General features: G+C 48.2%; 1 protein-coding gene across 2 annotated transcripts in view; it reads right to left on the reverse strand.

Annotated features, from left to right (window-relative positions):
• EPHB1 (EPH receptor B1) overlaps positions 1–22929 on the reverse strand; it is a 425029-nt gene that overhangs the window by 133543 nt on the left and 268557 nt on the right. For both annotated transcript variants that reach the window (XR_012380507.1, XM_073899766.1), the window contains exon 4: positions 5412–5567. Coding sequence is in view for 1 of the 2 variants with exons in the window: in XM_073899766.1 (XP_073755867.1) it covers positions 5412–5567 (156 nt within the window). In the remaining variant the exon portion in view is untranslated. The remainder of the gene's footprint in view (positions 1–5411; positions 5568–22929) is intronic.

Genomic DNA, 22929 nt, shown 5'->3' on the forward strand with positions numbered 1-22929 from the left:
GTCTGGGCAATGCCACACTCCTGGGCAGTCCATCCAAGAAGCATAAGCTCTGTGTCACAGGGACCACCCTGCTGCCCTGAGATGGTTGGGATGAAAGAGAGGAGTACTTTAAAGGATGAAGCAGGAGCGTAAGAAAGCGAAAATGGAGTGTGCAGAGATTGGGGAGGGAAGAATGGATTCTTATCCTTCTCTAGGGGTGGTCAATTCAAGAGTGAAAGCAAATCATCACCATTACCGTGGCCATCGGCAGCAACCGCCTAAGAGCTACCAAATTTGAGCTCTCACTGCGTGGGAGTTCCTGGCATCGGAGGCAGACAGACCTGAGCTTTCAACCCGGGGCTCCCCTGACATCCGTCATGTAATTCTCACAAGCTCCTGATGTGAGTTCCATCCTGCCTGGTTCTACACATGAGAAGCTCCTGCTCGCACCCGCTGGGCACCAGGGCAAACTGCCAGGATCCACACCCAGAGCCCCTAATTCACCACTCAGCTTCCTGCCTCTGCGTGAGTCAGGAGGGTCAGGGAGTCCCCAGGGGACCCCAGAGGGCTCACATGAGGGGACGGCAGAAGGTTCCAGAGGATAAGACAATGATCTCTGAAGCCCCTTCATTACATTTCAATTGATCAAAACTGCTGCGGGAAACCCACTGCATTTGAAGAAGAAATAAAGAAACAAGACAAGCACTAGCTTGTCTCTGTGATCCATCAAAGTTTCTTCCATGTGGGTGACAGAAAAAGGGTTTTGTGGTCAGAAATGTAACAAGGAAATTATTTTTACACCAGTCCTTCTGCATAGTTTTTTACAGACAGCAATTTTATAAGGCATAATTACTATTTTCACCTGCCTCATAAATTCCTCCTTTCCATTTCGTACCCCAGTAAACTAGAAATTATTTAAAACGGAAGATGTGCATTTTGGTGCTTGGCTTCACACTGCCGTGCAGTTTGTCCCACACTCCTGGCGGCCCCCTCTCTCCACCAACCCTGTCACACAGGCCGAGCCGTCAGACTCTCCTGTGAAAAGAAGCATGTCTGACCCTGAGGAGGGGAACGAGCTCCTGCTCCCCGAGGACTGAAAGCCAGTCTTGCTGGCCACCGCTGCTGCCCAGCTTCCCGGCCCCTGGGGAGCAGCTGGAGTCTGGGTTGCTCGGGCTGCACCTCCTTCCTCCTTCCACAGTGCGTCCGGTCCCAGTGGCTACTGCCTCTTTGTTTGTTTCTTTTATTTTTTAAGATTTTATTTATTCATTTGAGACACAAAGATACAGAGAGAGAGAGAGAGCATGAGTAGGGGGAGAGGCAGAGGGAGCGGGCTCACTCCCGCTGAGTCAGGAGCCCGATGTGGGGCTCTGTCCCAGGACCCTGGGATCATGACCTGAGCCGAAGGCAGATGCTTAACCATCTGAGCCACCCAGGCACCCCACGCCTCTTTGTTTCAATCAGGCCAGGATGCCTGTGTGGTCTGGGGCCACACCATGGATTCTGCTAGGATGCCCAGGGGAGGTGTCCACCTGGACTCTCCATGAGAATATCACTTTTATTTTTAGAGCTCCAACATCCTCTCATGCTGGAAGCTTCCATATCTGTTGTAATCTTCACACTTTCCAGGGATGTAACCAAAGCAAATTCTAACATCGATTGAGAGTTTACTATGAACCAGGCATTGGGCCAAAGACTCTATAAAACTATTTTGCTTAATCCTGGCAGAGGTGTGAGGATGATGGAGAAGGAAGAAGGGAGGTGTGTGCCCTGAGAGCAGTATCAGGAACATCATCACGCTGAGGCACAGGGCCCATTACTCAGAGTTCATACCAGTCCCTGTGACACTGCCTTGGGGTTCACCCAAATCCCTTCTGAGTCCATGAAGCTCATCAAGAACAATGCTGGACACACAGGGCTGCTGCCAAGGACTCTCAGATGTCAAGGGGGTCCTGGGCTTTCCCAGGAAAATAAGAAGAAAATGAAGAAATGCCCACACAAGGCTACACAAGCCATCAGGCACTCTAAATGTTTAGATTAATTGAGAATAAATTAACACTATAAAACTACTATGAATATATATGTGCTGGTCCCAGGAGACTAACAGGATTCATTAAAAATACTAATTTTACTGCACTATAGATATTTTAGCTTTGTAAAAGAACACATTTTAAATCATGGGATTCCTTATAAAATCTTCAATATTGTCAGGGAATGAGTATGACTGATGATATAATCTCCTTTAAAGATGATGGCAATGGGCCAAGCCTGAGGTCCTTCCAGACTTCAAGGCCTGGGCTCTTAGACATTCCCAACACCCACCTAGACATTGCAGAAGCCCACTGAAGGATGGAGCTCCCCCTTACCTGGGTCTTCCCTGTGCCCCGCTGGGCCACAATGGCTTCCTGGCTGGCTGGCTGGAGAACCTCACTTGCAAAGTAAACAGATACCTGTGCCCTCCCCACCCCAAACACTGTCTCCCAGGCTGGGCTGGGCCCACGGCTGGCTGCCTTGCTCCACCTGAGGAACTAGTCGGGGACGCCAAAGCTATAGTGCAAGGCCATGCCTGGCCTTAAAAGCTCCAGATATGCTCCTTGTATCTGAAAAAGTATTTACTGCGGTGATGTGCGATGCCTTTTTTTTTTTTAAGATTTTATTTATTTGACAGAGAGATAGAGAGAGCACAAGTAGGCAGAGTGGCAGGCAGAGGCAGAGGGAGAAGCAGACTCCCCGCTGAGCGGGGAGCCTGACGCGGGACTCCATCCCAGGACCCTGGGATCATGACCTGAGCCGAAGGCAGATGCTTAACTGACTGAGCCACCCAGGCGCCCGTGTTGTGCGATGCCTTTTTAAGAGAACAGATGGCACCTCCAATTAGAATGCTTTAAAAGGAAACCCTAATGAGATTATAAAAGCCAACAAATTGACTTTTTCATACAGTACTTCCCTGGCACACAATAAATCAAATATATAATGAGGCTCAATAAAATAATAGGTTTATTTACACTCATTTTGCCTTCTATTGTGTTGCAGCCCAGCCTGGCCTCTGGGTCCCTCATCAAGTGCTTGCCCCTGCAGGCCAGGACCAGGGGCTAGAAAATGCATCTATGAGCTGTTCTGGGGCCTGACCACACAGATAAGTGTGGCTTTGATTTGGCAATTTCTTGTCTGTCCCTAGTGTTCCATATCTGGGGTCATAAGAGCACAGAACCATGGAAAGGGTGTGGGGACACATTCAGGCAAGTCTAGCACTCATCCCCACTCTGGACAAGGTGGGGAGATTTTAGTGGGGCCACACGGGGCAAGGAAGGTGTGCTTACCCCCACAGGTAAATGGACCATAGATGGGAGAGAAAACCTGTGAGGTGTGATTTTCATGAGGTGAACTTGAGATATGGGCAGGCGGAGCAGAATGAAGTTCTGCAATGTGCAGACTGAAAGCTTTGGGACATTGCTATTTATTCCAGGAATTGGTCCTATTGGTTCAGGTGCATCAGGTTAGATGGCTGGAAGATAAGGCTTGAAAGATGGACGGGAGAGGTGCTGTACAGCCAGGAAGACAGCTCACATTGGCATTCTGAGTGTTTAGTTATTGGCCTACCATCCGTGTAGGTGATCTTAGGCAGGACTGGGCAAATTTACAGGGCGTGTCTGTTGAAGTGGGAAGCTGGGGGCCCAGACTTCTATTTGAATGATTAATCTTGCAGAGGCAGCCCGGGCAGTGAGACAGAGTTCATGGCATAAGAGAATGGGAATGGTTTTAGGAGGGAAGCTGTGAGACCCTGGGCGTATGCTTTGGCACTTGTGGAGACTAGTCTTTCATATGGACATCCAGGCAGCGGTGATTCAGCTTCGAAAGAAGCACATTAAACAATGCTTCACATGCTCACAGAGACCCACAGGAGAACCTCAGAAATCAGTGGGGATGATACCACCACAGGAAGACAGGGACTCCAGTCAGCAGAAATGGAATAATTTCTGTTCATCTCAAGCACCAGCGAGGAAGGTCTGGGGAAAATCCGTTTACAAGAGGATGAGCTTTTCCTCAGTTCAAATCTAGAAACATTGATCGATTTCAGAACCTTGACCTAGAAGACACTCATTCCTCTTCTTTCCCCAGCAAAGGTTACATATACTGAGAGGCCAGAATTAAGATATTCTTCTATTCAGAGCTGAGTCATTTTTTCTGTCCATCAAACTGCAAGTGTGTATGAAACATACCCTCTGTTTCCTTCTATCCTGGGGGTGGGAGGAAGGGATTTGGTTCAAAGAGGTGAAGGGAAGTCTAGGGAGTCAGGCAACAGCATCTAATGCAGAAGAAAGTTGTAGCATAACTAGAGGCTGACCTGGAACACTGACTTCCAAATACGATGAGAATACTAAAAAAAAAAAAAAAAAAAAAAAAAAGAATCATCCCTGTTTCAGGGCTACAACACTTAGGAGAGTGGGAACAAGTTCTCTAAAGCACTGTGCAGGAAGAGTTAGTGCTTTTTATCTCCCCATGATTGTGGGAAAGAAGAGTGGGACAAAATTCTCCCCTCTTCTCTCCCTGATTCCCACCCAGGGAATGGAGTTGCCCCCATCCACTTTTGGCAAGATGACTGCCCTTTCCTCCACAACAGAGAATGGGAGAGTGGTAAAGCTGATGCCTTAGCCCCAAACCCTAGAATTTCTGCCTCAGATATGCATGCTGTGGCCAGAATTCTGGTCTTATCATTTGGCAGGGGCAAAGGTGCTGCACTCTACTGGACACTGGAAGGGCACTGGAATTATTACAAAATAATTGAGCAATTAATAAAATTATTAGACTCTGAGAAGAGCCTGGACACTGAGATACAGGAAGTGCAGTGAAGATAGAGAATACTGTCAGCTGTCAGGACCAAGGGGGCTTCTTGGAGGAGGTGATTAGGAATTGTTGCAATAGCCTAGTGGATCTTGATTTTGCACTCAAGAACTCTCGAAGCTGTCATTTTTAACATCTGGTGGGCAGAAGTTGTCTTGTTTCAGTGGGAGGAACACTCTCCGACTTTTTAAAAGATTTTATTTATTTATTTGACAGAGAGAGCACAAGCTGGGGGAGGAGAAGAGGGAGAGGGGGAAGCAAGCTCCCCAGTGAGCAGGGAGCCTGATGCTGGGCTCGATCCTAGGACCCTGGGATCAAGACCTGAGCCGAAGGCAGACGCCCAGCCAACTGAGCCACCCAGGCGCCCCAACACTTTGTCATTTGAGAGAAGGAGGTAAGAAGGAACATAGTAATCTTAACCTTGTGCTGTTAAGCAGAAGGGCTCTGCGTGCCCCGCCCAGGAGCTGTCCGCTTCAGCACCACAAACAGCATTTCTGTTTTGTACAGCAATCTGGTGTTTGCCTCCCCTGCCCACCCACTTGCACTCTCAGGAAACCAAACTCCACAGCCCAGAGTCCTTACTAGACACTTACTAGTGCATGCCACTTCTGGGGGGTCAAAATCCGCTCGGTAATAGCCGGTCCGACAGGTACAGATGGGAGACGCCTCTGAAGGGGATCTGCTGTTGGAGGGGCAGTGGGAGCACCCCTCAGCTTCCTGGCTGGCCTTGAACATCCCGGCGGGGCAGGCTGGAACACAAAGAGACCATCTGAGAATTAATGGAAGAGTGGCAATCAGAATCCCTTCCTTGGATATAGAAAATGAAAGATCCTGCCCCCTTGAAAAGGACATTGAGATACCTCCTTGCACAAAGTGAGCATTTCAGATTGAGGAAACCCCTATTTAACACTTCCAATTCTTTAAACATCTTTAGTGAAATATACCTTCCATGGTACCAATGGCCTCTTTCACTTGAACAATATGAATAATGATTCTTCCCTTTCAGGTGTGTCGAGAGATTTAATTGAGAAAATGAATCTAATGTGTGGCTCAGTGTCTGGGACATAAGTGCTTTATAAATGGTTATTCCCTCCCTCTTCCACCTGGTTAACAGCCAGGGCCTTACCCTGAACCACTCATTGAAAAAAAAAATCTCTCCTAATATCCTCGGATGGGGAGGGTTCCTGGCTTATAATATGGACAGGATGCATGGTTCTTAAATGTCATGTTGCAACACATATGAGGGTCACCATAAGCTGTGTTAACAAGCACTTGTTATGAATGATGGTAAAGAACTGAAATTCATGAGTGATTCTTTAAAAAGAAATAAAAGTGATTTCAAGGTTACTGGCTTAACAACATCATTCTCCCTTAATTGCATTTTGAAATGCTTTGGAGGGTATGGCAAAAAAAAAGAAAAGGAAAGAAAAGAAAAGAAAAGAAAAGAAAAGAAAAGAAAAGAAAAGAAAAGAAAAGAAAAGAAAAAAAGAAAGAAAGAAAGAAAGAAAGAAAGAAAGAAAGAAAGAAAGAAAGAAAGAAAGAAAAGAAAGGATGGCTTTGCAGGTAGTGCACCAGGGAATGTGTCATGCACTTGGTGTCATCTATCATGTATATGGCAGTGGAGAAGGTTGGGAATGCCTTGGACAGCCCAATGACCACTAGAGGTAACCTCAGACATGAGGCATATTTTCTTAGTTCTCTGTGTGGTCAGCCTATGAGGAGCCATGCCCCAAAAAGTCTAGCTTCAGGCCATCCCTGAGGCTTTCACCATGCTTCATCTACAGAGACCTTCTACTCCAGACATCTGGTGTCCTCCTTGCAGGTTCCTCAAAAGACTTCTCCTGCCCACCCTACTTCTCTGAGGCCCTTCCACACCATCACAGCTCTGGACTCTTCTTGTCCCTGGGAAATCTGCTCTGACTCAGCCTCCTTGGAGACAGAGTAAAACTTACCGCATGGTTAACTTATTTCACTTTTCATTGATTCATTCAACAAACATTTATTGTGACTCTTCTGAGAATCTGACCCAGAGAATTTAGAGAACAGAGCCTGCCCTCAAGGAGCTCTTGATCTAGTGTAGTCATACAATTATAATACAATGTGATTGTTGCTGTAACAGAAGTACCATTATAATGGCTTTTACTTACACAGAGCTCATCTTATCGAATATATTGTTCCCTCCGGAAAGTACAGAATGTTCTTTAATAATAGCAGTAGTCACCATTTGTTAAACATTCTTGTTAAGTGCCTTGCATGCATTACTCTATGGGGTAGCTATTATTATATCTATTTTGTTAATGAACAAATTGGGACACCGAAAGGTTAAAAAAAGTTGCCCAGAATCACACAGTGGGAGAAATGATAGTGATGACATACATATAAACTATTTGAAAAATACCCACAGCTTTTCTACTGAGACAAGGAAGGACTATTTCCTGTGTTGGGAGTTTTCTCAGCCCTTTGCTCACTTGAAGTGAAGTACAGGGTTTCCGTTACTCTGGAAATGCCCTGGGGCAGGAGCTCATCTCCGATGCAAGATAATTTCTGAAATGGAATGCTCTGGGATGGCATAACCCAAGAGTGTTCCATGGAGTCCATGTTCTTTGGGTTGTTAATGCCTGTCACTTACAAAAGTGTTCTGTGGCCAGATATTTTGAAAATGTGTATTGAAAAAGTTAATCTCATTTTTTATTACAGAATTTCTCAGAACTTCCAAAAAATGGAATATAGAATGCTATTTTCTCACCAAGATGCCCAATTTTGTAGAGCATCCCCTGAAATTCAAGTTCCATGGAACACACTAGCATAAATGTTGTCTAGATGATCCAATAAGGTTCTTAAAGATCTCTGGTTGTAACCTACGTAGAAAGGGGCCACTTGCTGACCCACCTCAGCACATTCAAAAGAAAATTCTCAGCAGAAAGAAAAAATTACATTTTTACTAAAGACTCAACAAATTAAATATCAGCAGCGTCCCTGAGTGGCAAACCCAAAGTAATCTAGAATCTGGCTTACTGATCTGTCTTTCCAAGCCCACTCAGTAAAGTCTTTCTCTTTCTTTCTCCTCTTCCCTTTCTTCTTTCCACATCTCTTCCTTGTCTCCCATGGGAAGCATTGGACTGTTTCCATTACAAACCACCCAGCATTGCTGGGCCATTCAGTTTTGGAGCTAAAGAACACAGAGAAATCCCAGGCCTGTGTTGCCCAAACACAGCAGAAGCCCTTTCCTTGGAGAGGAGGGAGGAGAGAGTGGTGAATCACATGCATTCATTGGGTCCTCTGTTATGCTGTAATTTCCTTAATGTATCAGTCCAAGAGGAACAAGGTGTTTTCACTTTCTTTCCAGCATTTAAAAGCCTACTTGCCTTACATTTAATAAGTTAACAGCATAAACAATCATCCTGATATCCACAAGTAGCAGAGGATTTAGGAAGTGCCTTCCTTTGAGATTTCTGATGGGGGAAGTTCAGAACTGGGTCCCCTGAAGTCTCTAGATGCTACAGAGTCCCCAAGGACAGGAAATGAAGGAAAAAGCAGGTCCACGATGAACTTCAGGGAAAGAAGGTCAAAGGGTAGGGAGAGAGGTCCCGGGAGGGGTTGTGACTCCATGCTTTCCAGGACAGTGAACACTGGGCAGTGATCAGACAGTCCTGGGTCCCATTCCTGGCTCTGCTGGTTCCTAGCTGGGTGATCACTGGAAGGTTATGTAACGCCTCAGAGCCTCAACCTGCTCATCTGTAAAAAGGATCTATAAAAAAGAAACACACACTTCTCACAACTCCCACAGGCCATTAGAATTTAATAAACTCAAATATGAAAATGTACCTAGCATTAATAAATGCTAAATAATGCTAATTTCTCTCTACTTCTGCTTACCCACTCCCTGTTGAAAAACAAGTTTTCTTTGCAGGAACTTTCAGAATTCAGGGTCAGAATAGAAGTTTAGAGTCCCAAAGCAGGCATATCAATCTTGGAACCAAGTGAAGAATGTGCTTCTGCACAGACTATTTCTGTTTTGTATAATGGTGAATAATTGTATCTGTAAAATATATTTTACATGTAATTATAAAATGAATGAATCTCCCTAATAATCAGATGCCATAAGTTAACATTTTAATAAAACCTGTGTCTAGGCATCCCCTAATTTATAAAGAAGCAACATTTCTAGGTTCAGTTATTAAACTTTTAGGTTGTAACTTGTAAGCACACTTGAGCTATATTTTCTCATAGAATGAATGCTTTAAATAATGGCTAAAGTGCTAGGCTAGCCCACAAAGCCTTTTTAACTCAGCTTGTATCAGACACCACTAACAAGAAATAGAACTTAACAACATTGTTACTTTACTAGAAATTTAACGTAGAAAAATAAATAAGAAAATTATGCTGCCCCTTGAGAAAATGCAGCTTTAATTAGAGGTGATACATGGAGCTTCTGGGGAGATTGTAACAAAGAGTATTTAGGCCAAGGGAAACAAAAGCAAGCCCAGGTAAGTCACGGGAGTAGGTAAAGCCCCTGGGAGTAACACACTGAAGAATGGCAAGCACTCTGACAGCCTGTAGCCGGCATACTTGCCTAAAGGCTCTACAGTTCCACAAAAATAATAATACCGTGATCGATTAACCAAGCACATCGCCAGACTTTCAAGTCATTTCAAGGTAGATAACACAGTTCTTAGCTTTAATATCGTTAAAGCAAAACTCAGGGTTTTTATATCTCTTGATAGAAAAGTATGGTCAGCACTCTCACTACAGCTATGAATGAACCCCTCATCCAGCAAATGTTTACCGAAGATCTGCCTGGAGCCAGGTACCTTGGTTAGGAGGCCAGAGCAGAGGGCAGGAGGTGGGGGGCAGGCGCTGGGAAGCACCCTTCCAGGTGGGGGAGGCAGACAATGGAAATGAAAGCGGATTCCCGCAGGGCATGATCTGTGTGAGCCTTGTGTGTACACAGGCTGGGGGCGGGATGTGCATCATGACAAGGATCCAGAATTATGAGATGAGGACCATGAGCAGCACTTTCTTGTGGCAACTAGGAGGCAAGTCTCAGGAGAGGCAAAGACAAAGCAAGAAGGGAAGAGGCGGAAGGACAGGAGAGGCAGGAAAGGAAATGAGGTCAGAGAGTGCCCAGCCCAGCCCGGATGTCAGGATCTCAGCCGGAAGGGTCTCATTTCTACTCCAGGAGGCGGATGGGAAGAGAAGAGCTGCCTGCGCTTGGCTGTGTATTGGCATAAGACCTTTGTCAGTGAGAAATCTGTAAGCAGGAGGGCTGTACGGTTCTGTCCCTCACAGAGCCCAGAGCACTTTGTTTCTGTAAGAAAAGGGGGTTTGCTTTCCTCCATTGCAAGTGATCACAGTTCAGACAGGTGACAAATGGAGGTTTTGGGTGACACCTCCCCACACAGGCCTCTTTCCCCACCCCCAACTCTGGCAGAGAGGAAGAGACAGGACCTGCGTTCCAGGTCCCTAAGCATGTGCATATTTGCCATTGTCCAGGCAAAACACACAGCCTATCTCTCCCCTTTCAAGTGACAAGGGACCGGTACACATGACCTCTAGCTGATATCCGAAGGTCACCTTGAAACGCCCACCCAACTTCTCAGAGCCTCAACCATGTAACAAATGATCTGGTGCTTACAATGCTCTGGACAACCCCCCTCCCCTCCCGCCCCTGCGCCCAGGCTTCCAGGGACACTAAATCCATCACCTACAGTACTATTACTTTATAAAGAAACAGATTAAGTGTCTCATAAACAGTGCAGTGATTGAGATAATGGAAAGCGCCTCTCGTCCCCATCTGCAGCATCAGGTTATGAAGCATTTCCAAGCAGCCAGGAAAAGGAAATTAATAGAAGCAAGAGGGAATAACCACGTTTATGCAATTTCCTCAGGAGATAGTGGACCATCTAATCTTTATTGGGGCCCTTTAACCTGTCACTCAGCACTCACCGGAGGCTCTTTAACTCTCATGATTTCCCCCCGATATCCAAGGAAGATAAAATGAAAACCTCCAAACATTATTTTATAATTTTCGTACGTGGAGGGTGCGCATTGCCTCTGCCCCTCCCCCATCCAGTGAAGCCTCAAAAAAGAACATTTTTATGCAGCAGAAATGTGGGAGAGCTTAACTATTCCCGGTGCCTGGTCCAGGGGGTCACAGCTACTCTGCAGGAAGGAAATCTCTCCTTGCATTTTAAATGTGATTCTTCCCTTCACCGCCGCCTTCTGTCCTTGCTTTCTTTTTAATAATCTGATTACTTCTCCTGATCTAATTTTTTTCCCCGAATGAGTTTGCAAAGGTTCATGCCAATGAATATTCATCCCCTGCTTAAGAACCTGGTGCCTTTTTTCTCAAAGGCAGGTGCAGCTCAGCAGCTGGCTCAGGAGGCCTGCCCGCCTCGAGGGGCGACAGTGAGCTGGGCCAGGCACTCACTCCTGGTCAGGAAGAGAGGCTCAGAGCCCTTAGCTGAGCTCTCTGCTCCCAGAACTTCCCTTTCAACTCCACACTCTGCTCCCGCTCTGTAAGAAAAGCAGAAGTGCCCTCCCCTCTCCCCGTGGGCAGCTGCTGAGCACTACGGGAAGGGCGTGGTGGTGGCAGATGGGGAGGGACACAGTGGTTCCTGTAGTACATGCACATAGCTCTGCACACAGCTCTTCCCAGAGGTCTTGTGGCCCCATGTGGAGCCTGGTATTTGGACTCATCCCTGTGGCCGACTGTCTCCAACACCTTCATGTTATTGGTGGCCGACACCATGGGTGACTGACTATGGAACTCCAGGCATGAAGCTCCATGGAAGAAGGTGGCCCTGGAGCCCTGTGCTGAGATTCCCCTGTCCACTCTTAACCAGCAGTCTTTGCTTCTCCCAGAAATGATCTCCCTGAACAACCCCAGGACATCCCAGTGGGGGCTCAGCTGAGCAGGGCAGGTCAGAGTAGGTTGTTTACCGAGAAAACCCCTACAGCAGCAGTAGAGGTGCCCCGGGCCGGAGGTCTTAAGGAGAGTGAAGGGGAGCTAGGAAGGCTGCCTGCAGAAGGTAGACATGCAGAGGCCTTGAAGGACAGGTAACAGCTGATGCAGAAATGAGAATGTGGGGCAAAGGGAAAAGAATGTGCCAAGACAGAGAGAGCAGGGCTCTGGCTTGCCTAGGGAAACTTTGGGTGATCCTTTGGGTGGTTTTAGGAATGCAAAGCATTTAAAGGGGCCACGCAGGAGGCGGGCTGGGGGCACTTTCACTTCTCTGCCCACCTGCACAAATGAAGCCAAATGGGTCTGTAGTTTCTGGCTCTCTGGGCCAGGTGCCAGCTGTAATGGCCTGTGCAGAGGGGATACTTAGCTGTGTCACACACTTGTATCACTCTTGGTGACACTTGCTGAAATTGATGAATGCTGTGGGCACCATGACACAGACAAGACTGTAACTTCCCATGCTATTAAGCTGCTCAGACGGCAGCAGCAGCAGCGAGCCTAGAATGCATCAATCAGCATGGAAGCAGGTAAAAAGGCGGGGTGGGGACGGAGGCCTTTGCCTTGGTGGAATGGGAATGGGAAGATCACGGAACAGGACTGAAGGATGACAAACAGAAGAGCAGCGTCCCAATGGGGAGGGGCTGGCACTTAGGTCCTTATCAGTGATGGCAGCCAGGCACAGCGCAGCCAAGGCCAGGTCCAGACGTCGGAGGCTATTTGGGCCTCAGAGCTTCATCCTACAGTCTAAGCGCAAGGTCAGTGTGGCTAGAGAGTGGGGTAGCCACAGGGAAAACCCAGGTATTTCCTGATGATCTAGGCCAGTGATTCTCCACCTGTGGTCTCCAGGCCAACGGCAGCAGCATCCCCTGGGAACTTGCAGAAATGCAGAGTCTCAGACCCCAGTTGGAACCTACTGAACCAGAAAGTCTAGGGTCGGGTTCAGGGATGTGAGCATTAGCAAACCCTCCAGGAGACTCTGATGCAGTTCCACGCTGAGACCCACCGCTCTAGACCACCCGGTAGAGTAAAAACATCATGGCCTTGAGGTCTGAGAAAATGGCCACGTAACTGGTTGTGTGATCTTAAGCAAGCTACTTAACCCTCTGAATCTCAGCCCCCTCCTCTGTAAAACAGGATCCTAGGGTAACTTCCTTCTCACGGCTTTGTGAAGATCCGTGTAATGTACACAAACTTTCTGGAATGTAGCATCTCCTCAGTAAATAGCAGATGGATGTTTTCTATGAGAAGCCACGCTGAATTCCAAGTATTTAAGTCGACCACTTACCATGGAGCTGTGCTGGGCACCAGGCTACACCAAGAGATAAAACACACCGAGGTCCCTCCCTGATGGAGTTGACATCCTGGTGGAGGAAGGCAGACTCTAAACTAGAAATTCCAATGGTGGGTATCAGGGTGGGGAGGCCAGAGCAGAAACCTAACCCCATCTGGGATGGTCTCAGGCAAGTAGCATCCAAGACATGAAGAAATTAGAGCCGTACAGATTGACAGAGGTAAGATGGGGAGGTGATGGGAGGCAGAGAACCCTCCCCATGGAAAGAGCGGCATATACAAAGAACCAGGAGCAGGACAGTGGCTCAATCCAGAAACTGAGAGCAGCGTTTCCGTGGCCAGGCAGAGGACACACTTGGGATGGGCAGGGCTCAGGTGTCAAGGAAGAGGCTGTCTGGAGAGGGAGCCTGAGTTCATGTCATCAAGCCTCTGGGCCTTATTATCATTATTAGGTCCATGGAAGACAGTGATGGGCCTAAAACTGGGGAGAAAGACAGTCAGGTTTTTGTTTCTGAAAGATCACACTGGCTGCTGGGAAGAGAAAGGACAAGAGGGGTGGGGACAGTTAGGGGGAGACACAGGAGCCCAGGAAGAGTGATAATTATCAGGGTAGTGGAAACAGAGAAGAGTAGAGGGATTCGAAAGTCCTCGGGGAGGAGGACCTGGTGACTCACTGGGATCACTCATTCATTCAGCAGATAAGCACTGAATCCCTACTGGTGCCAGAAAGCCCACCCTCCACATTTCGTTCGCTTGAGTTGGACATTTTCCTCTTTCTAGAGTTCTCTTTTAAACATCCAGTGCCCTGGCCATGTGTCTCCTGTCTATGACTTTGAGGTGGTTGGGAATGACATTAGGGAGGAGCCCAGAGCAGGGAAGGCAGGGTGAGGGCTCACTCCAAAACCGGAATTGGTTTGGCTCCTCTGGGAGCTGGTTGTGACTCTTCCCCAAGTGTGTGACTGCTCCCCAAGTCTGTCTGTCCTCTAACTGCCAGCCTGCAAACAGGGCTCAAGCAGCCCCTGCACCGCGGAGGGGATGCATCAGTCTTCAGACTCAGGAATCCTCAGCCAGCAGAGCCTCCGGGACTTGGTGATAGGACAGGGAGGGGCCGCTAGCTGGAGACCCAGCCCTGCATCTACTTCATTTCTCTGGACCCTGAAGGTGCAGCACTACCTGAGCCCCTCCTCTACAGGCCACCTGGATAGCCAGTAGCTGCTCAAAGCGCCTGGTTGCTTCCTAAAGCCTTAGCCCAACAGAGCCTTTCCCTTTGATATGTGAGTCTCATTCATTCCACACAATGCATTTGGGGACACTTTCCTTGTCCCTCAGAGATGGGAGTCACTTTCCTTACATCAGGGAGAGAACAGGGTTATTGTTGAGGAGTGGGGGCAGATGTGCAGGGGATTAGAGGTGGGAGGGAACCTGGAGGAGCCCCCAGTCCAGAGGCAGCAAATGTCCAGATGGGGATGGAATTCTCAAAGTGTTGGGCTCCAAGGGCAGGAGAAGAGACAGTGTCATAGCCAGGTGGTGAAAGAAGTGGGTGAGCCAGTGCTGGGGGCCAAGGCGGGGTGGGGAGTGGAGGGGTCTATCCTTTAGAAAAGAGCAGAAGCACCTTGCCAGCAGCCAGGATAGATTTCTTTAAGGGAATATGGCCTCCCCATTTCCCTCTCCATCCCCAGGGAGACATTCACAGGGCCCCTGGGACCCAATGAACAGGAAGGTGAGGGTCAGCTCACTTCGGCCACTCCAAGGGGCCCCAAGGTCGTCTCTCCTGATTGGGCCCATTGGGCCACCAGGGCTGCCAGGTCTAGGTTTCCACTTTTACACCAGGGGGGTGAGCAGGGAATCCCCAGATGTCCCATCCCCAGGCCCTGTCTCCATCCACGTCAGAGCTTGGCTGCCAAAGTTCTAAAAACACCATCAATCTGGTAGCTCTGGGCAGCAGGCTAGGGGGACATATGCCTGCAGTCAGGCGGCTTCCCACATTTTCCGACTTAAGTGTTTACCCTTTGAGAAAAACCTATTTTTAAGTACTTCCCCTGACACAGACCTTGATGGATTCCCTTAAAAAAATAATTTATAACCAAGTTCGTAAGATAAACGAAGGTGACTTCTCACCATGTTTCTCTAGGCTGGACAATGATGAGAAGCCACCCAGGGCTCCTCACTCTTTCCTGTGGGCCAGGGGCATGGGCTGGCCACCTGCACACACACAGATGGCTAGGTCTGGTGAGTCACCACACCCAGAAAAATAGCACTGCTTTCCTCTGCTCTCTCTGCTTTTCACAGAGTGAATACAGAAAAAAAAAAAAAAAAGAAAGAAAGAAAGAAAAGAAAAGAGAGAGAAAGAAAGAAAGAAAAAAAAAGCCAACTGTGTTCAGATGCATCACACAAATATCATTTCCCCTCCAAAACCTGACAAAGCAAATAGTACTCTTCTTTCAGGGAAAGCTTGTTATTGTTTTTCCCTTTCCAAGTCTCCTGACCCTGGGGCTTTGGCAAGTCCACAAATCACAGGTAGCCAGAGCGGGGAAAGACCTTGGAAATACCCTCGAATACGGTTAGCCAGCTCGGCTACAGTCACTACCTCCTGGCCGCCCATGGCCGACATTGCTAATCAATCACGGCTCTCACGTCCGTTCCACCCAGACCAGAGCTCCGAATCTTTAACACAATGCCCCAGGAAGCTGCTCCCCATGGATCAAAGATGGCACATCCCATACCTATGATGGGGAAACTAAGGCCCAGGGAAGGCAGTGAATGACTTGGTTAAAGGTGCACGGTCAGCAGGGAGGGCAGATCAAGCCACAGTGTCTGCTCCGCCTGCCCACGTGGCCCACTCATCAGAATGAGCTTGCTGCCGCTCTGCGGGGCTCACCCCCATCCCTACCCCCACCGCCCTCGACTCCTTCTCCTTCTCATCTGTGAGGTCAGCCCCACAGCACAGCCTCCTCTCTGGCTGGGATGCCAGGGCACCTCATTATTCTCTCCATGTGCATCCGGGGAAGAGCGGCATTATGTTTAAGTAAGTGTAGCTAAGAGGTGCCGCATCTCAAGAGAAGGTCAAGTGCTGCATATGTATAATATAAGATTAAGATTTTCCCCTTCTGTGGTGTACTTGATAAAATAATTTTGCCGTGACCTTTACAGAAACTCAGGAGTAGAAATGGGCGCAGCGGAATTTCTAGCTTCTCCCCAGGTCACAAAGTCATAAACACATAAATTTGTAACGATATTACACACCATTCAAGTGGGACAAGTGAGCCAAAGAAATGATTTTTATTTTACGGTAACGATGGAGCAAAAAAGCTTTGAGGCTGAAATGCTCAAGCTGTATTACCAGAGCTGTTTGACAGATAAAAGGGAGGAGTCCTTCCTCCACACAGCCTTGGCCTTGCCTGTCAGCTAAGGAGTGGGGCCTGGGCCTCCCAGCAGAAGGTCAGAGAAAGGTGGCCTGTCCAAGGTCACAGAGGAGTCACAGATGGGTCGAACCGGTCCTGCCACACCCCTGCCAGGAAGGCATGTTCCGCCCCCATCTCAGCACCTCAACTGCAGGGACGGTGGAAGGAGCCCTTTGCAAGTCCCAGAGTCGACTCCGGAAAAGTGAAACAACCATACGTCATATAATCAATACTGAAATAATAAGGTTATACTCATCCCCGAAGATTCTCCAAGTAGGAGTGAAGGTGACAAGGCACAACAGCTCCATGACATTTATCCAAAGGGCTGAAGGCAGACAAATTTGGCAGAATCTATTTTGTCTGTCTCATGGCTTTTGCTCTGGAACCTCACCAAATCTGCAGGAGCTTCTGAACAGAGAAACGGGGTTCACGGGTTCTAGAACAGGGATGATGCCCTCCTCCTGAGCAGCTGAGCAGGGCCCGCACTAGGAGACCAGGAGCAGCCCTGTGGCTGCCACAATCGCAGTGGCTGGAGAGGGCACCTGCTGCAGGGGGAAGGCAGGAGAGCATGGGATAGTTGTGTTCTCCAGAGTGACCATTTATTCCCAGGTGCTGAGAGGTAATTTCCAGAATGCTCTGTGTCCTCCCTATTTGCAGTTCTTGGATGAACATTAGCATTACGAACTGCCTTCAGGTCTGTCAGTTAAACATGATTAAGGGAGAAGCTTGCAGCAAAGATTCAGAGGTGTTAAGGGTGCACTTAGCACTTCGATCTCAATGTGCACTTATGGGAAGAGCCATTCAACTGAAGGACCCCCATCAGGGAGGGCCGAGGGAAGGAGCAGCAGGTGTGGACCCAAGCAGGGGTCAGGGGGAGGAGTGGGGGCAAGTGGGGGCAGGTCCTGCTGAGCAACTTGGGAAGGGCCTTCCCCAAAGGGAGCAAGCCGAAGGGATGACAAGAGCCAAGATGGACAGGAGCCCACTACCCTGGCTGCCTGTAGTGGAAGGGGCCTGCTCTTCCCTTGACCACCCTCCACCCCCAGGCCTCTGAGTCAGGCCAGTAAAGCTCTTTTATTAAATGAGAGACTAGCGTGTCCTGCAGAGCACAGGATAGGGTGGGCCAGCTCACTCCCACCCTCTGCACCTTTTGAAGGTGAGGTCTATGGGCTGGCAAGCTGACTACAACCCTGCTGAAATTGGATATAAAGTTGTGTTGATTTTAATAACAATAATGTTGTTAATAATAATAATAACCAGTATTTATTTTATTTATTTTATTTATTTATTATTTATTTATTTTTAGAGCGAGCGAGAGCTTGCATGAGTACACGTGAGCGGGGGGAGGGGCAGAGGGTGAGGGACAGAGAGAATCTCAAGCAGATACCACAGCAAGTGCGGAGCCCGACACGGGCTCGATCCCATGACCCTGAGATCATGACCTGAGCCATAATCAAGAGTCGGATGCTCGACTCACTGAGCCACCCAGATGCCCTGATAACCATTATTTAAATAAGCACTTTTCGTGGGCCAGGTGCTCAGCATGACCTCATTTTATACTCATAACAGTCCTAAGAGACACATGCTACAATTATTCCCATTTTGCTCATTCAGAAACTGAGGCTCAAAATAAGGTCCACAGCTTGTCTGAGGTCCCCCAGTCAGTGGTGAAGCCAGGAATCGAACCCAGCCTGCCTGACTGACTCCAGAGACTTGAGAGCTTATTGGTTGGAGTGTTTCACAATCCAGTAAATTTCTTTGGAACCAGCAAAAGCTAGTGTGTATGGCGTTAAATCTAAACTATTTCAACACCACTCACGGAGACGAGAGTACCAGTTTTGGAGTTACGGGCAGCACTACTTATAGCTATAGGAACTGAGCTCTGTCAGCTTTTTGAGTTCTGGTTTCCTCACCCGTAAAACACAGTAACAATAGTCCTGGTCTTCCCGTTTCACCAGCAATGACATGGCTCCGAGAGGTAAAACAGCTCATGATTTTCACGGCTACTCCACGGCACAGGCAGGATTCAAAACCAGGTCTGCCCCGCTTCAAAGCTGATGCCCTTTGCAGTTATTTACTAAGGTGGGTTATTCACAGGGGTGGAGGCACTCTGTATTTATGGCCATGTGCTCTTGAGGTCTCAGAACACATTCAAGTGCACACGAGTCCGGATGAGAAGCTTGGGAAAGGGACAAGGGGATTTTTGTTTCTGCTTACTGAAGGCACCTTGCCCTCCTTTCTCTACTTCCAAAGGAAGGGAGGAAAAACCACAAAAAAGTATGGTCTATGTCGTATGCTGGCTCTGAGACCTCTGACTCCCTGCCTGCCTGCATTCCCGACCAGGTGTAAAAAGGTGATGTATGGGTGTGGTCACTGGGTATTCTGCAGAGGCCAGCTCTGAAAGGCAGATTCATCTTCCCAGTGGCTTCCGGTGAGCAGAGGGAAATGAAAAGGCTGTAAACAGTGGGTTGGCTGCTTTTTCTGGAGGATGCTCGGGCAGCTCAGCAGCAGCATGTGGGTAAGTGGTCACTGACCCTAACTGCTCCTACCTAGAGTGCGTGCCAGTTTCTAAGTCAATAAGGTGTTGACGTGCCATATGGGCACCTCTAATTATTATTATAGTGGAAATATGCTAAAGGAGCCTATCGCCTTTATGCTCACTTCCCAGATAACTTCAGGGTGGGGTATGGGGACAGAAGTAGCCCGCCTGCTGTCCATCAGCATTAGGGGCCATGGAACAGTGAGTGCCAAGGAAACCCCATGCAATATAATCTGGATTTCATCATCATCAGGCTAATAATCATTATAATCCTATGAAACTTCATTACTGAATTCCCCCTTTACCATTTCCACACGTAACGCTCATTTGTTAATAACCAGGATAAAGGTCCATAAAACAATATTGCTCCCATGTAACATGTCTTTCTCCTCGCTTTCAATAAGAATCCAGAATTTCATCAGAGGAATGTAAGTGCTTCACCAAGATGTGTCAATTATTTCAAGATGACAGGTATTCGATTCTCAAATTCATCAGTGGGGGCTGAAAATGTATTGGTTCATCAAGCAAAGCACATTTCTGGAAGCGCTCTCACCATTTGGGAATCAAATAATAATTGTAATACCAACACCTTGACTTTCTAATGGAATTTTTCAAGGAGCTAAAGCATTTTGACACATTCCCCCACCAACCCACTCTCAGATTCATCTTCTTTGTAGGCTTCTGAAATAGTCAAAGTACTGGTTTTATTTCTCCCATTTTGCAGAGGAAGAAACTCAGAATCTCAACCCCGAAACTGAGTGACTGCCATAAACAAAGCATGTTGGGGGCAAAGAAAATATATGCAGCAGCTCTTTCACCCTGGGGCCCCAATTGCTTCACTACATGGCTTTGTAACATCACTCCCTGGATCCAGGCCCTGGCCTGGCCACTACAGATACAGAGCAGCGTACCCTAGAGTCCCCATTCTCAAGGAATGCAAAGTCTGATGGAGGAACCAAATGCTAACTATAATTATAAAATAGCATGAGTAAAGTGAAAAGAGAAGCATGTTTAGGAGTGGGGAGAAAAGAGGCAGTCCCCTCTCTATGTTAGTTGGGAGAGAGGGAAGGCCCCTTGGAGGAGAGGATGGCTGACCTGGGTTGTGAAGCATGAATAGGAGTTTACCAGGTAGATAAAATGAAGGGAGACATTCTAGTTAAAGGAAATGGCATGTGCAAAGGCGTGGTGGTAGGAAAGAGTCAAGGATGTTAAGAAGTTTGGTAGCATCCTTACTGCATGCTCATTACCCACCTAGTGAAGCAGAAGACTTTGTTTTCATGGGGAGAGACAGCAGATGTTCCAAATAGGCTGGAATTAGTCTTAGAAGGGGCCATAATGTTAACCTGAGTCTCGAAGTAAGTAGGAATCACAGGCATGTATCAGGAACACCACACTCAACCCCCACTAGTGCATCTCTCTTGATGAGTGCCCACCACTTCCTCACTCTCCCAGGTAATCTTGCTTGCCCTCTTCCTTCTGGCCTCTCAGAGGTAAGCGGAGAACTTCTTAGGCCTGGCTGATTCTGGATGGTGGGCTATGGATAGCTCAGCCTTGGCTGGGGCTGCCCAGACCTCTTAACCCTGAGATGGATGGATACCCTCCTAATGCCCAGAGTGTGCCTGTCTGCATTCTCTGGGACCTCTTTTGTCGAGAGCAAGACAACAGAAGTGCAAAGGGACCCTTCTGTGAAAGGGGAGTTGTTAACAGGTGTGAGGGACCAAATGTTTGTGTTCCCTTCCCCAAATTCATGTTGAAGCCCTAATCCCCAAATCCCCAACGTGATGGTATTTGGAGGTGGCACATTTGCAGGTCATAAGGGTAGAGCCGCCATGATGGGATTAATGCCTTATAAAAAAAAGAAAGATACAGGATAGATCCCCCCGCCCCCCACCCTGAGTGCAAGCACCAAAGAAAGGGCACATGAGGATTTCAGAAGACACCTGTCTGCAAACCTGGACTTGGCCTCACACCAGACACCGAATCAGACACCAGCACTTCGACCTTGGACCTCCCAGCCTTGAGAATTGTGAGAAATCCATGTCTGCTGTTTAAGCCCCCCAGTCTGTGGTAGTCTGTTATAGCAGCCAGAGCTCTTCTTCCTTCTCTCCAAGGCCCTGGCCTTTCCTCCAGGTGCATGCTGATTTCCTTCCCCCATGGAGGCCTCCTCTCTGCTCTCAGTCAGAGCTGCACTTCAGTCCTCCCTGGGCAGGGCCCCGTGTGGATTTATGATTTAATTTGTGTGTATGGCACTAAGAAATGATTTCTGGGCTGGTCACTTAAGAAATGATTAAAGACCATCATTTCAAACCCACAGCACTCCCTGGGGGAAGGGAAGCAGTTTGAGACAGGAGGTGTCAGTAATAACGCTGAGATGGACATGTGGTGGGGGACGCCAGTCACGGCAGGGGGGAGGGGTGGCAGCAGAGACAGGCAGGGAGGGCGTGGCCTGGATGCCTTGCAGCTGCAGCTGAAGGATGAGTGTGTGCTCAGGGTACTGAGCTCACCCCAGGACAAGGTGAGCCACTCCCATCAGACATGTGTGATGCTATCTCTGTCCAGGCAAGCAGATGCCATCCAAGGCAGCACAGGAAAAGCCAGGCCCAGTGTCCCTTCCTCAGCATCTTTACAATCTCAGAGCAGTAAACCTAGGCCCGAAGGTGGCTGGGTATGAAGAGAGAAAACAACTCATAAAGGCTTCCATCCTCCACAAGCTTCCCGTGCGCTGACACAGACCAGAAACCCTCATGCAGGAGCTCTAAATCATCCCTGACGTCTCTTCCAAGCAAACAGCCAAATGTCATATGGTACCAGTTTATGAGGTATGGCTATAAAGTTCTGAGACCAGGTAATGAGCTCGGGAAGACACACTGAGCTCCCCTCCAGGAATCCTTCAAAGTCAGAGATGTTCTCAGTACCTTGTGTGTTAATCCACTGACTTGGGCACCAGAAGACACAGCTCTGAGCCCTGTACCCTCCTGCTCAAGGCTGCATATTCCACCTGTGGCCCCAGAATGTCACAGGAGGTGGCAACCAAGCAGCAAAACTCACCCTGAGTGTTGACTCCACATCTGGGTTCCAGAATCAGTTCCTAAAGCCTCGCTCCCTGTGAAGTCCTGGGCAAGTACCACTGTAGCTTTTCTGAGCTGCACTGGGCTCATCTGGGAAAGGGGGATGTGGGGAGCTCCCCGCCTTTGCCTCTGCTGTTGATTGGTGAACACATACGAGGCTTGATTTTACCGTGAATTACAGCTTAAAGCTGCTAACCTGAGCCTCTCGAACATCCATCATGATAAATGATACTTTGATTTTTATAAGCTCCTTTTATTCTGAATAGCAAAAATAACTGCAAGAGCACATTCTCATTTATGTTTTACAACATTTCTCAGCAGAAGGGACAGAGACAGCGAGGCCCCTGGGAAGGAAGAGCTGAACCTCAGGCCAACTCCGCAGTTAATGGGTGTGAGGCCCCTCTCTGGACCACACTGACCCTTCGGAGAAATGAATGGTTCAACTGGATTCATTGATCCGCCTATCCCTTTAACACATGCTGGCTCTCACGCCATCCATCCATTACTCAGCTGCACCACACACACACACCTTTAGTAAGCAAAGGCCTGTATGATCCAAAGGCAAGCAAGGAGCAGTCCGTGCCACAAGCAGCTCACATCCTGATCTGGAAGACCTCCCCCAGGTCTGAGAGGTTGATCCAGCCATGAGGACCTTCCTTTCTGGGCTGAGGCCACGGGGTCAGCGGGGGCACCTAGAAATTAAAGGCCATGCTCACCCAGCATGTTGAAGGCAAGGTGGAGACTCAGCTCATCTGGATTCAGGCCTCCTAGAGAGATTTTCCCATTAGTCTGCAGGGCTTCTCCATCAATAATGATACCAACCGTAATGAAGATAAATATTTTGCAATGAAC

This window comes from Callorhinus ursinus, unplaced genomic scaffold (genome assembly GCF_003265705.2).
Source record: "Callorhinus ursinus isolate GAN/ISIS: 27379988/994484 unplaced genomic scaffold, GSC_fseal_2.0 scaffold1, whole genome shotgun sequence".
Taxonomy (NCBI): domain Eukaryota; kingdom Metazoa; phylum Chordata; class Mammalia; order Carnivora; family Otariidae; genus Callorhinus; species Callorhinus ursinus.